The sequence below is a fragment of the Propithecus coquereli genome, unplaced genomic scaffold, assembly GCF_000956105.1.
Source record: "Propithecus coquereli isolate 6110/MARCELLA unplaced genomic scaffold, Pcoq_1.0 Scaffold4, whole genome shotgun sequence".
In the NCBI taxonomy this organism is placed as follows: Eukaryota; Metazoa; Chordata; class Mammalia; order Primates; family Indriidae; genus Propithecus; species Propithecus coquereli.
In genome coordinates, this window is record NW_012149729.1 from 13,184,566 (window position 1) to 13,199,855 (window position 15,290).

General features: G+C 38.7%; 1 protein-coding gene across 1 annotated transcript in view; it reads left to right on the forward strand.

Annotated features, from left to right (window-relative positions):
- Positions 1 to 15,290, forward strand: part of DOCK4 (dedicator of cytokinesis 4) — a 477,172-nt gene that overhangs the window by 285,134 nt on the left and 176,748 nt on the right. The window contains exons 12-13 of the mRNA XM_012652744.1: positions 3,064 to 3,189; positions 14,792 to 14,916. Of these exons, the coding sequence (XP_012508198.1) occupies positions 3,064 to 3,189; positions 14,792 to 14,916 (251 nt within the window). The remainder of the gene's footprint in view (positions 1 to 3,063; positions 3,190 to 14,791; positions 14,917 to 15,290) is intronic.

Below are 15,290 nucleotides of genomic sequence, written 5' to 3' on the forward strand. Positions count from 1 at the left end.
TTGAAAGTACACCCATTCGTTGATGTTGCTTAGCTAAATATTGTGGTTTCTTTATGGAAAGAATTGATGATTTGGGCAAAACCACATACATGCATGTGGTGAAGCCCTCCGTCCAGTTGACCTTTCCAGTTCTTGACTGTGGCTTCTTCATTCTGGAGAAACTGAGTCATCCCCACCCTCAAATTATTACCATGTAGCTAGACAAATGTAATAATTACGCTTAGGGCTCTAATCTATATTTCTCTAAACCTTCATTCAGGTTGAAAACTACCATATCTATCAAAAATTTTAGTATGTATCCAACTCCCAAATGCCTACTTTTCCTTTCCCCCACACTGTTTTGTCTGTTTTTCCCGTCGCTCCTCCATTCCCTTCCCCTGTCCACAGCCAGCCCCTCTCGGCTGTCTCCTAAATGGGTCCTCTCTGTCCTTTGCACTCTTCTCATTTCTGTGGCTCTTGTTGTCTACAGAATACTGATGTATTTCTCTGTTCATTATTACTCTCCCTCCTTCTGTGTCTTTCCCTAAAACATATTTTTTCTTTCTTTCCTATCTTCTTTAATTTTCTTTGGGATTCATGTTGTCTCTGACCAACTGGTTTTTATTGTTGTTGTTGTTGTTTGTTTTTTTCTTTTCTCATTATCTTATCCTCTGTAAATTACAGTATTCAGCTTATGTTAAAAAAAAAAAGTCACTGCTGATTAAATGAATGTTGGCTCCTAGGACAAAACAAGAATCCTGGTCAATGTTCCTATCTCCAACCCCCTACCCTGAATAGCATGGTCTCTTTGGTTTTTTTCATTACAGTGAGTTCTTTTCTCTTTTTCCTTTGTACATACCACATAATGTAGCTAGTGTCTCTGATGAGATCCTTCAAGGAGAAGTCCCAGTAAAATGGTCTTCACTTGCAAACATCACAGGATCTTAAGAATTTTGTTAAACCCGTCTTACTCTCTCTTGGAAAGCATTGCTTATATGGTATACACCTGGATTTGCTTATGTGGTATACACCAGCAGGAAGATACTATTATGTACAGTGTCTGGCACACACTGGTATTCTACAAATACCAGCTGCTTGATTTTGCTAATGATGATGGTGATGGTGTGGGTGAGTATTTTGAAGGCAAAAGGACAGAAGTGGGAGGAGAACAGAGACATCAGTGATGAGATGGGGATAGTGGGAAAGCATGAGTCAGGAAGAAATAACTGCTGGGAAAGATGCATTAGAACACATATTAATCTGTCTTAATTCTCTTGCCTCTGGGTATTAAAAGAAACCAATAGTACTACATGAAGAGTCTGAAAGCTACACTGTTAATTGTCTCCATCAGATCATCCAGACAGCTTATTCTCCCCTATTTCATTTCATGTGGCCATGGAAGGACAGACACCTCTCCTTTCTATTGCCATCAGTCACCCAACCCAAAGTGGATGGAGTGAGGGTGGTGGAGGAGATTGGGGTAGTTAGGTAGAAATGGGATGCAGATTTCAAGTTCTGAGAACCTGCCAGACTTCGTATCATTCTCAGAATAACTCTCTGAGACATTCTGTTAGATGCACATGCTAGAAGGTGTGAGGACACAATCGTGTACCCTGTCCTCCTTTTCTGGTTTTTTCTATGTTTACCGTCCCTCAGCGTGCTTCGTCTAGCCAGATTTGAACCTCAGGAGAGGCTCCAGTTTCTCTCTGAGCCTACAGCTTTTTTTTTTGACAAATTGTCCTGATGTTTTAACCACTCTACTGAAAAGCAAGCAAATAATCCAACAAAACATTGCTTTTGTTGTTATCGTTTCTTTGCTCTGATATTGAAGGAGAGTAAAAAGGAAGCTCCTCATTTAGATGTGTGGCAAAGTAAGTTTTGCATTTCTTTTTCATTGCGGTGTGGTTGCTGTCATTCTTACGCCTTTGTTTCCAGACAGCATTGTAATGCTGTAAATTATGAATGGGAGTGACGACTCACACGTGATCTCTGCTTTATTGAGGGAAAGGGGGTGGTTAAGCGATGATACAGTTTGAGATCTCTGAGGAACAGACTTGTCATCTTCTGGACTCTGCCATCCAAATTCATCTTTAAATTGCGTTTGGGTTAATGATAACTGATAGTGTTTTAGAATAAGTTGCTTTTGAGTGGTTTCATTTTCTGCCACTGATATAGGTCAGGGACTTTTTTGTCTTTTTTCTTTTAAAACAATAGAAGAAGAAAGGAAGAAGAAATGAAAACACTAAAAGGGAAGTAGCATCTTTGAAATATACATATGAACATATTCACAAAGATATGGCATTAATTTCCTTTTTGTAGTTTTTGCCTGAGTATTGGGAAAATAATGTGTGAAAAAAAGTGTCAAACATCTTCTATATATCCCACTGTGGTAATGTCACTATAATTGAGATTAAAAAAAAGATAATTTTCCTGTTTTACTGAATAAATTCCCTTTTGTTTGTAAAAGTGTCCTGCAACCTGCTAGATTCTCCTTAGTAGAAAATAATGCCATCATGAGTTTCTACTGTACATATTATGAATATAATCTTGGCTTCATTAGAATCCCCTTTGTTACTTGTATTTCAAGAACATCTCTATTGATATTCTCAAAGTTTAAATTATTATGTCTTCAGATTTCTGTTTATGCTTTTGATATTTGATAAGTAATTATTCATAGGCTTTATGGAGTTAGAAAAAACTCCAGTTTTGATATCAATATCTTTTAGGGCCTCGGAGCCTTCACCTATTGATGGAATGAATGTTGGTGCTGGGATGTGCTCTACTTGATGGGGGCCATAGGGCAGGGTTTGGGGGCTGGAAGCCAGGCTACCTCTCCTTAGTGTCCTGCTCAAGTTTTCTCTAGTTGCTATGAACCTCCTAATAAATGGGAACATTGAAGTGTTAAGTCGAAAAGTGTTATCCAGATAATTATTCCTATAGATTCTATTGAATTTTTTGTCTGAATGTTAACCCTTAGTTTTAGAACAATGATACTATAAACATGGGCTTGTTGAAGCACTTTGGTTTCATTTATGCTATTTCTATTCTTCTGTTTTTAACTTGAGTATCTCTCTTTTGTTTTAGGTTTAGCAGTTTCTCTACAGCTGTTACACGGAGACATTGAACAAATCAGAAGAGAATACTCATCAGTATTTTCTCATGGAGTATCCATAACAAGGAAGTTGGGATTTTCTAATATTATCATGCCTGGTAGGTGACTTGGGATGCACCAAAATGATGAAATATGGATGTATTGTCTATTTTTCACATTTGAGAAATTTTTTAAATTGTTAACTTCAAAGAAGAGTTCACATGGGCCATGCTGCAGAACAAAACGAGGTATTTAATAGTAAATAAGCAAAATTTTTTCCAAAATAAAATTCTGATGATGTTCAAGTGGGTGACTTGTAGGGGCCATGGCTGTGTTTCATTATGACCAGGATGAGAAGGAAAACTGAGATAGTGGATATTGGATAGTGGATCTTGTCCAGAAAATATTTTACCCCTTGGTGTGGACAATGTTGGTGAAGTCATTTGCAGCAGTCCTCAACCTCTTTGGCACCAGGGACCAGTTTCATGGAAGACAATTTTTCCACGGAATGGTGGAGGCGGGCAGGGATGGTTTCGGGATGATTCAACAACATTACATTTATTGTGCACTTTATTTCTACTATTATTACATTATAATATATAATGAAATAGTTTTACAACTCACCATAATGCAAAATCAGCGGGAGCCCTGAGCTTGGTTTTCTGCAACCAATGCCACCGCTGATCTGACTGGAGGCAGAGCTCAGGTGGTGATGAGAGCAATGGGGAGTGGCTGTAAATACAGATGAAGCTTTGCTAGCTTGCAGCCGCTCACCTTCTGCTATGTGGCCTGGCCGCAGTCCAGTATCAGTTCTCGGCCTGGCGGTTGGGGACCACAAATTTAGAGGATATCCTTATGGGTTTTGATTAAAAACAGTTACTGATCAATAGTTAGCATTTCTTGAAGGATTTTTCCATCATGGATGTATATATATGTATATGTAAATAAGCAGCCATATGGAAATACTGTATTTCTACACCTTTTTTTTTAATTACTTCCTTTGATAATGCATCTGCACCTTTTCTCGATGTAGTGTTTTATGATTCACATCTATATTGGCACCCAAAAAAGACTCCCAAAAAGTAGAAAAGATGGGGGTTAAGGAGCTTTACACTGTAAAATAAATGCCAAGGTCATTGCAACTGATGCATTTTGGAGTGAGTCAGTCCTAATCACTGAACCAAAATAAATAAGTTTTAAAAAGCACATCCCTTTACACTCTCATGGCTTTTCTGAGTGTTTTCATATACAACCTGGTGAGTTAGACAGGAGTAGTATACTTGCTATACTTGCTGATGAGGAATACTGTATATTTAGCAAAACTTAGTTTAGTTCAGGTCAACAGGCATTGATTGAGTATCAACTTTGTACCAGGGGCCAGAAATTAAAGGATTAGTTCATTCATTCTGCAAATATTTGTTGAGCACTTTCTACATGCAAAGGCATTCTTCCATGTACTGGGGAAATGATACTGAACACGACAGAGGAAAATCCTTTCCCTCATAAAGCTTACTTCCTAATAAGGAAAATTACAGTAAATGTGTAAGTAAAATATACATGTTCAGAGACGATAAATCCTAAGGTGAAAACCAAGGTAGGTAGAGGACTAGGGAATGTCTAGGTGGTAGTGGGTTGAGGGATTGAAATTTTAGGTAGGTAAGAAATTTGGGTGAGAAAATGATGTGATGTGAGAATAGAGACCTAAAGGAAGTAAGGAAGCCACATAGGTAAGAGCATTCCAGGCAGAGGAACGAAGGTGCAAAGTCCTGAGGCAGTCGAATGGCTGGCATGCTTGAGGGACTGCGTGAAGGCCAGTTTGGCCAGAATAGAGTCATAGGGGTGGGAGTGGAGGGCTCGGGAGAGAGAAAATCATGTGGGGCCTTGTAGGTCACACCAAGCACTTTGGCTTTTATTCAGAATGAGGAAGGAAGCAACTAGAAAGGTTTGAGCAGAGGGGCAGCAAACCGGTTCACACTGCCACAGGCTCACTGGTTGCTGTGTGGAGATTATACTTGGGGGGAATGTGAGAGGAGGGATGGAATGAGGGAGACCAGTTTGGAGGTTTTTTGAGATAATACAGATGATGGTGATCATGGCTTAAAGCAAGGTGTTAGCAGTGGAGACGGTGAGAATAAAACGTGCTCACGCCCTTGAGAGGGTTACAGTCTCCAGGAAGAGATTCCCTGTAATCTGGAAGTAGAGGCACACAGAGAGCACAGAGGAGGTGTAGAATCCCCCTCCTACTGGAGGGATCTTACTAAGACTGACACCCGAGCAGAGTCTTCAGCACTAAGGATTCTAGGCCCACATCTCCCGTCATTGTGCACCACTGTGCTAACAGCAAGCACTCTTTCATATTGAAAGACTGTACAGTCCAGCTAACAAAGCTCCACCTCCAATGTGAAGAGGAAATTTCTAAGTTCTGAAAATTTCTAACTTTTAAAATTCTGTGAAACTCAGAATTTTATGAGAGAATAGCCTTTTAAAAACTTTTGACATTTAAAAGCAAAAAACAAACCCAAAACGGTCTAATTGCCATTTAGTAATGAATTCAAGGTGCTAGAGTTCTAGAAATTTCACAGTATCCCTGGGAACAGAGGGCTGTGACTAGGTAGGATTGTCTTCACCAAGCTTTGGTTCTGTCTATGCCTGTCTATCCCTTTGTGTGTGTCCAGACTTCTCATTTTCCTTCTCTTTTCCTTTCTGTCTTGATCTTAATCTTCTTACTATTTTCTTTTTTTATCTTTAAAATTAAAGATTAAAAATAAAAAATTTTTTACCTCAGAATAGGCCTAAGCTACACAGGTTATTGTGGCATACATTTTTTAAAATTTTTTGACCTGTCCTGTCCTTGTTTTACAAAGCAAGGAATGAATTTTTACTAGTCACTGAATTTTATTATAAAAAGTCCTCACGTGTGTTTGATGTTCTGTAGGAACAAAGAGCTTCCAACCTTTTGTCACATGTTAGAAGATGACAAATAGCATATTAAGTAGTAGTATTTCTCAGTGCTCTATGCCTCACCCTCCACAACCAAGAAAAGAGAGAAAAAATAGAAAGACTAAATAAAATAGTCTTAAATTCTTGATAGTGTTTTTAAAATGAGATCCTCTAAACCACTGTTTAAGTCCTATGTGTAAATGCAAGCAAAAGGAGTTGTGTCTGACAAGGCGCCTGGCACAGCTGAGACCCAACAATAGGATTGCTCTGAAGAAAGACCTAAAATGACCGGCATCGCCCATTGCACCATTTTGTGGTCTCTTGATTGAAATTCCTTCGTGCAGGCAAGACTGAGAGAATCGCCTATAAGTTTTCCCGAGATGACCTGACCTAGCTTAGGGTCCCAGTCTGCCTGAGCATCTCATGCTACTGTTGTTGAAAATGACTGTTTATAGAACTGTTTACTTGGTGGCATGCAACCGTTCATTATTTCCTTCAGTTGCTATAAATAACTGGTATTTCCTCTTCAACAAAAAAGAAAAAAAAGATTCATCCCACTGGGAAGCAAATTGATGGGCAAATCTAATATAGAAAACATATTTTAGAGCAGAATGCAGCCAGCCGTTAGAAGAATTCCTCAGCTTGGTCTCTGGGTAGTATCATTGAGAAATGGAAAAATATAAAGCACGATGACACTTCACTGGCTGAATAATTGTCCGGGATGCAGTGTGCTCATGCAGCTTTTGTCTGGCTTTAATGATGGAAACGAACTTTCTGTGGAAGGATGCTCGCTTCTGTGCCTTCTGGCACCACGTTGTAATGCACGATTCACACTGGCCAGGGAAATCGTCCTTCCAGAGACGGGTCTGCAGTGTCGGGGACTACAAGAAAGATTTTTTAAAAGCACTTCTTTCTCCTTCTCTTCTCTTTTTCTTCTTTGGCTTTTTAATCTTCCAAATTAGAAGGAGAAGGGAGAGATAGATATATATATATTTCCTTAAACAGCTGAAAGCAACTTTAAAATTCACTAGAGTATTTTACACTGGGAAACATGCAGTCATTGTTTCGTTTTCCTTTGTTATTTTCAGACTTGTCAATTAATTCTCCCCAGTGGCTATAATGAAAACTTGAGCTGAATTCTTCAATGAGAAACTATATGTGAGCAACATTTCTAATCCTAATGTTATACTGACAGTCTGTAAGAATGCTTTTTTTTCATTGTCTAGACCTGTCCTTCAGAGTTCATTTGCATCTTTAGTGTTCTGACAGGGGTCGGAACAGGTGAGGCACGTGTTTATACCAACAGGACTGAGTTCGTCAACACAATCTCCGCCTGTCTGCAGAATGGATTATCTGTGGTCCTGACAAGGACATACACAGAGCTCTTTTTGAGGGTCACAGAATGTAATCAATGCCAAACTCTTCTTGAAATGGGACAAACTTAGAAACAGACATTCTCTGCTCATCTTGCTATTGTGCAGACAGATCTCTAAGTTGTCACCTCATGTAAGGAAGAGACCTGTCCATGTGCTTTCAACCCATCAGGAGGTCCTCTGGACTCTTACCTGGGGTGGGGGTTTGTCATTTAGCACTTTATTTCTTAGAGTATCTGATTTCCACCTAAGAAAAGTCATTTTCTGGGAAGCTCCACCACTGCGATCCGCAAGCCAAATAACTTTGAGGGGTATTTCATGGTCTGGTCTCTGAGTCTGTGAGAGGGAGGAGAGCAGCAAAAATACTTAAATCAGTGCTCTCCAATAGAAATATAATGCAAGCCACAATTGTCATTTTGAATTTTCTAATAGCCACTTCTAAAAAAGTAGGAAAAAGTGGTGAAATTAAGTTGAACAATATATGTTATTTAAGCCAATGCTTCCAAAATATTATCGTTTCAATAGGTGATCCATATTCAAAAACTCCTGCTCAGTTATTCAACTTCTTTGAAAACTGGTGAGTCTTGTACAATTTATAGCACTTCTCTTTTCAGCCAAGTCATATTTCAAGTGCTCAATTGCCACAAGTCGCAGCAGTTACCCTGTTGGACAGCCCAGCTTTAAACATCTTAACAGACTGTGTGTGCAGTGGGGCCTGGGCCATTGCTGGGTTTCAGGAGGGTCTGAATTTCCATGCTTCAGACGTTCAGGAACAAAGCTGGCTAATGTGTCAGGAACATCATGCAAGGTCTGCCTGCCCTCCCCCCACCCTGAACGTCCATTCTTACTCTAAGTTTGTGATTCTTTCTGGGCAAAAGTTCCTTTGCCTCCGTCATGATCTCCCTACTGTATCTTCCACGCCTGTACCCTATTTCCCTGGAGTCTTGTTTCTACACATCAATGGGTTAAACTGTCACTCTTTGTTAGGGAACCCATCGTTGATACCTTCCGGTGCATTCACTTTGAATAGATCTTTGAAGCTTCTAATTCTAAAAAGAAGTAAGCAAAAATAGTGGAGTGTCAGAAACAGAAAGTCAAATACTTCATGTTCTCACTTGTAAGTGGGAGCTAAATAGTGGGTATGCATAGACATACAGAGTGGAATAACAGACATTGGAGACTCCAAAAGGTGGGAGGGTTGGAGGGGGGTGAGGGATGAAGAACCACCTGTTGGATACAATATACACTATACAGGTGATGGGTACACTGAAAGCACAGATTTCACCACTAGGCAATAAATCAGTGTAACCAAAACTGTACTGGTACTTCCTAAATTTATTAGAATTTTTTTAAAATGGTGAGTGATGGGGGAGGAAAGGATTGAGTTTTGATAGTAACCTCAAGATTTATGTATTTTACAAGTATTATTCAGATAAAGCCTCCCTTTTCTTTGGTCTTAAGGCCATAGTTCAGTTAAGTCACATTTCTATTTGGTCAGAGTTGACTGGATAATGATTTACAGGCCTGGAGTAAAAAGAGTATTATAGACATGTTTGCTTTATGTTTAAGAAAGTAAGCAGTTTCGTTCTTTCAAATATAAATATTATTCTTTACTACTTACTGATGGAGAAGTATACATCAACAGATGTAATTGAACTAGCAGTAATCCTACTTTGGGAGAAAGTAGGTGGGAGCTAGTAAGATACGATTTGATTCTTCCTTAAAAATATATCCTAAATCTAACCAAAACTCACCACTCTCCAATCCAAGTCACTAGGCCTCCATACCATGTGGGTACAACCACTTAGCTTATACCTGAACCCCTGGTCATGCGAAGAGATGGTGGTCTTTCAACCAATGAATGATGGCACAGTAACTGGAGAGAGGTGGAGGTTAAGGTTTTATCATGTCACCCTGAGGTTGTATCCCAGCCCCAGATCAGACTGGGGGAGGGGCTCATGCCTCCCAAATTATGAAGTTTACAGCCTCAGCCACTCAGAGGTGTAGGACTTTCCCCAACTGGCTCTCTCAGATCTCCACGTGGCGCCCCTTAGTGGGACGGGCAACAGGGACCCACAGCCCATCCCCACCCCTGCATCTGTGCAAAACTGTTTTGGAAAACCTGTCATAGATGCTTTTGTATCATTTGCCCTTGCTTGATTGTCATAAGCAAAACATAAACAGCTGCCCCTCAAAAGAGTTCAGTATTTCATAAAACTCTTCGAAGAACAGAGCAAAGCAAAAATGAGAACAACAGAAAATAGAGAAAACACGGATGGATTTTACTGAAATGTCCTCTGTGTGAAAAATCCAAAGTGTAGTATTAGTTAATTTTTCAACCCATGCATGTATTTCCCCTGCTGTGGTCCGCTTTGATCTCCAGGTATCTGTGAATCTTCTCCCCATCCCTTACCTCCTCCTTGAAGGTGTCATGAGGTGACAGAAGCTTGGGTGTGGAGGGCACCTTGTATTAGTTTCCTGTGGGTGCTGTAACAAATCAGCACAGACAAGGTGGCTTAAAACAACACAAATTTATTATATCACAGTTCTGGAGGTCAGACGTTGCATAGGTCTCACTGGGTTAAAATCAAGGTGTCAGCTGGGCTGCATTTCTTCTGATGGGTCTAGGGGAGAATCTGTTTCCTTACCTTTTCCAGCTTGTGGAAGCTGCCCATACTCCCTGGCTCATGATCACAAATCGCTCCAACCTCTGCTTCCCTCATCACATCCCCTTCTCTAGTTCTGACCCTTCTGCCTCCCTTTGTTGAGGACTCTGTGGTTATATTGGACCCATTTTGATAATCCAAGAAAATCTCTCTATATCAAGATCCTTAATTTAATCAAAGTCCCTTTTGCCATTAAGGTAACATATTCGTAAATTCCAGGGATTAGGGCCAGGACATCTTTGGGACAGGGTATCATTGTTCTGCCTCCTGCACGCATCCCTGTGTGAATTTCCTCCCTGTGTGAATTTCCTCCTAGGTTCCCTGGTGGTGGTTTTCTGGCTCATACTTGAATATTTATAATGACCAAGAACACATCATCACATCATCTCTTGGAAGGACTTCTTTCATTTTGGCCCAGTCTCCCTCTACCTCCTATCCAGTGGTTTGAGTTTTTCTGCTTGGGACATCAACATTTTTAAATTCAATCAACTCTCTTATCTTCCTTCTCATGCTGTGTTCTGAGTCCTTTCTCCGTACGGATTTTGGTCTGGATGATACCATTTGTGTCTGGCTGTGTTCTGAAAATATGGTCCCTAGAACTGAAATCAGTATTTCAGACTGGTCTGACCAGTGCGGAACGGCGAAGGACCTTCCTGGCTCAAGTCACTTATGGTGATGAAGGCTCAATTGCATTAGCTTATCTGATGGCCATTCTCACTCTGTCGAATTACGTTTTTTCATGGGTAAAGTAGAGCTACTGATAATACCTAGGAAACCTTTCTTAATCGCTACATTTTAGTTTCCTCATCTATAAAATGGAAACGATAGTGCCTTCTTATAAAGTGGATATGGGAATTTAATGAGACATTCTACTTCTAGCACTTTGCAAAGTACCTGACACACAGCAGGTACTCAATAAAGCGTCCTGCTGCTGCTGCTAAGACCGCTACTACTGTTGTCATCATCATCATCATCATCAATGATCTAAGTTCACAAAAACCCTATGTCACTTATACATTTTCTTTGGTTTTTTAACTAGAGGACAGGAAATTTTCTTTTTCAGTTTCATAAATCTTAACAAATATCCAATACAGATAGAGTACTAGACTGGCCCCTGTGGCGGTGTACAGTGGTTTATAGGATGTGGGGATCATGCACTTGATGCCTTTATCCAAGGCATTCATACGACAGAATCAAGGATCAAGGTTTTAAGCTACTGATGGAAACCTCTTGCCTGTTTAGGTCTAGCCTTTAATCAACTCATTTGACTGCAATCACCGAACTCTTCTGAGTTTGTTCCCACTGTTGTGGCCTTTATCTTGTCTATAGTGATATTTTGAAAAGCCTTCACATGTGTAGAGGCTTCCCAACCAGTGGGCCTGCTAAAGAGAGGGAAGCTTTGTGCACATCAAATTTACAGAGTAATAAATTTGAGAGGTGTGAGGTGTTAATAAACATTGTCAGGAAAATAGCTTTTCACACTGGTGCTATGACTCCATTTCATACTCACTTTATGGTTTCTCTCTTAATTACCCAAGGTGCTTGCTTAACACCATTTGGGCTTATTAGTTTTCTCCAGAGTCAACCTCAAGTGTATTGATTTAATTAGCACTTGTTTCAACTTTATCCTTTACATATTTTAGCAAAATGTGGCACCTTGCAGTATTGGAACATAGCAAGCTGCAAAATTCCTGGGGAGAGGCATGTGTAGAATGTCATCCAGGAGAAATGTTCTCGTCATGTGTTCTCTTTTCAAAGAAGTCTTGTTTTAGTCTAAAAGAGTTGCAAATGATAAAAAGGGTTCTGGGGATAGTGACAGTTAAAGAACAGAAAATTAAAGTATATGTTTAAAGCGTTTTAATGTATGTATGTGTTGTATTCCAGAAGTTCTTTTGTAAGGCATAGGGACAGCAAAACATAACAGAGTAGTCTTGTCCCTCCTGCCACCTCTCCTGTCCCTCCATCTGCCTTTTTAAAAACACAGAAACCTGAGACCCAGAGGTTTCTCTTGCCCTGTCTAGACTGATGGCACACAGAGTAGCAGAAGCAGATTCTAGATTCTAGTTAGAACCTAGATCTCTTTATTCTGATTGTCCTATGACCCTACAGCATTCAGGTGTATTTGAATTCAGAATCTCTTTTGTAAGGAAGAGATAGAAGAATCCAGCTAAGTTATGAGCTAAACAGGCTTTGAGGATTGGCTTGAGAAGCTAACTCCCTTTTTAACCTTGCTCCTTTGTCAAACAAACCATAGCTTACTCAGATCTCTCCTCTTCTCATGAGGCCTTCTCTCATTACCTTGCTGAAAATTTTAACTTGCCCTCCATTCCTGCTTAATACTCCCTAGCCTACTTCTCTGTCTTAGTTTTATCCACAGCACTTACTATCATTCAACATACTGTATGTTTTGCTTATTGAGTAAAGACCTACCACTACTAGAATCTAGACTCTCTGGGGAAAGAATTTTTTTTTTTTTTTATTTGTTCACTGCTGAATCTACTTGGCCTAGAATAATAGTATCTGACACATAGTAGGCATTCAAGAAATACTTGTTGAATGAATACAGGTACGTGGAAAAAGAGTGTTGTGGTACTGGCAGTGCATCACCCCACTTTTCCTCCTTTCAAGCACCTTCCAAACCTGTCTCATCCCCTCTTGTTTTTACTGGAGTCTGAGTGGCCATGTCCTTCCAGTAGATGAGAGTGGAAACCACCCTCCCAAGAAACACTTCCTCTCCATTTTGCAGGACAGTTAATCCCTGCGTGGCTTCGACAGGGTAATTACTTATTATAAGAAGTTCCCAAAGTAAAATCCCCTGTAGCTATGCTTCACATTAATCAGTGCATATTTGATAGTTTATTTGTAAACAGAGCTACTTATCATGTGTCACCTGCTCCAAGAAGCAAAGGAATTTTGCTGTTGTTAGCTAGCATCTTTTGCTCTAAAGTACCTTGATTTGAGCGTCTATTTTTCTCCTGCCAAATCTGCTGGTGGGAAAAGCATTGTCAAGAATTTCCTCCCAGACCTCTTGTTGAGCTAGCATGTGTGCACTCCATTAGCGTACCAGTTCCATTTGTTGTTTGTTGAAGTTGGTTGAATCAGAGGACAAAGTTTGTGAGCTTGCTGTTCATTCTGTAATGGAATTGTTAAAATAAATAGCATTAAGGGAGTGTGAGTAGTAAAAAATATATACAGTAATAAAGTGAAATGGGCTATAAAAATCTAGCAAACTTATAAAAATTGACTGAGCCATTCCCTAAAAATTTTTCACAAAGTGAAAATAGTTGAAATAAACTTTCAAAAATATAAATATAATTATAAATGTGTTGAAATATGTTGCTTTTCTCCTGAACTTCTTGGTTCATTGCCTTCCCAAGTTGGTTTGCATGAACTGTATAAGAGTACCAGAAATTCATAAGTCAGAGACCTCTGTAGCAATTGTTTCCTCTAATGTGTGTTTTATATATTCTTTGTAAAGGGTGATTAAGATTTAATTTTTTTCAGTACTTACTCAATTTCTCTGTTTTGGGGCCCATCTGTTCCCTTGTAGCCTAGGTCATTTATAAATGATGCCATCATAAAAAAGTTGGTCTTTATGGAGGAAAATGATTAGGCATTTGATATTCCCCCATGCTATTGAACAACTAGGAAACTTTCTTGTACATACTTTGGTCAGGAAGTTTTATAAATCTCCCAATTGTAGACATAATTGTATGGTTATTTTTCCTTCTAGTGATTTGCTTTCTTATGGGGAAGTTTTTTATTAGAAAACAAAGAGTATTACTTTTGATTTTTCAAATGTTTGAAAGCTCTGTTGAGTAAAAGAAAATTCAACCTTGCCATCTCACCAACATTTACCTTCAAAAACTTTCTAGTAGAACTTTGTTGACTTATTTCTCACTTACCTATCCACTCACTACTTCTCTCAAATTAATTTTTACAGGAAAGGTAAAAGCATGCTGTTAGTACATTTGCCTAAGTTTGCTATTATAGTTGGCATCAAATTTCTCCCTTTTTTTCTTCTTGCAAAATAAGAAAGGAATAAGAATAAAAAGCATTAAAGTTGTAGAAATCACCAAAAGAGAAAAAAATAGATGGTATATTTATGTACAGAATGTATCCGTTTGAATCTAGGGCCTTTCTCATTTGTTTTATTGCTCAATGGTATGAAATAGTAAGCTGAGTTTGTATGACTGAATTATTCTACATCTGTGTTCATAAAATGCTAATCTGGATTCTTCCAGCAGTGAGATCATTTTGTCCATGAATTTTGGAAAAGATTTAAATTGTAATTGTACCCTTTGCAGTCCTATTATTTTATTCCATTAAGGCATTTCTTCTATTCTAAATTGCTGTAAAGTAATGAGACTGGTTTCCACGAGCCACCCCTTGTAGGCTGTCATTTTGTATCACACCTCATAAATGAAATGAGGGAAATATTGGAAAATGGTGAGATTTGACAACACCTTCTACTCAGTCCCCAGTACTCCCCTCCTAGATGCAGTATTGCTAATTCAGACTGGCAGAGGCTGGCTTTGATTCTTCCAGATATTGGCGGTGAGGGCAAAGACCCTTTTATAAAAGTACAATTAGAGTATTTAAAAAAATACTGTTATACATATGAAAGTACAATTACATATGAAAGTATAAATATAAAAGTACATAATTTTTTCTTGATAGAACACTTTATTAAATTTCTTAATATATATGTATATATATAACATGGTTTTCTTTCCTAATAGGTGAAATGAGGAATGATTTATATATCACCATAGAAAGGGGAGAATTTGAAAAAGGAGGAAAGAGCGTGGCCAGAAATGTGGAAGTTACAATGTTTATTGTAGACAGTAGTGGCCTGCCCTTGAAGGTACGTTAATACTGGATATTTTTGGTAAAACAAGTCTAAATAGTTGCTTTGGTTTCATCTTTAATGTGATCAGTTAATTTCTGATTTGCAGTTTTTTTCTATCATATTTTTCTTCTCCACTCCTGTGTAGTTTTCTTTTTTTATTAATTCATTAAAATGCCTCTCAGAAAAGAAAGAAGAAAAACAAAAAGGCTTTTACATTTTGTTTAATTAATTACATCAACAATTTTCTTATAGCAGCTATTCTTTAAATGCAGTATTTTTTCATTTGTTTCCCTTTCATCTGTCATAGTTTTAGAGATGAATGCTTTTTCGTTGGCAACTGTTTTTTAAAAAAAAAAAAACAAACTATCACATTTATTCCTATGTATTTT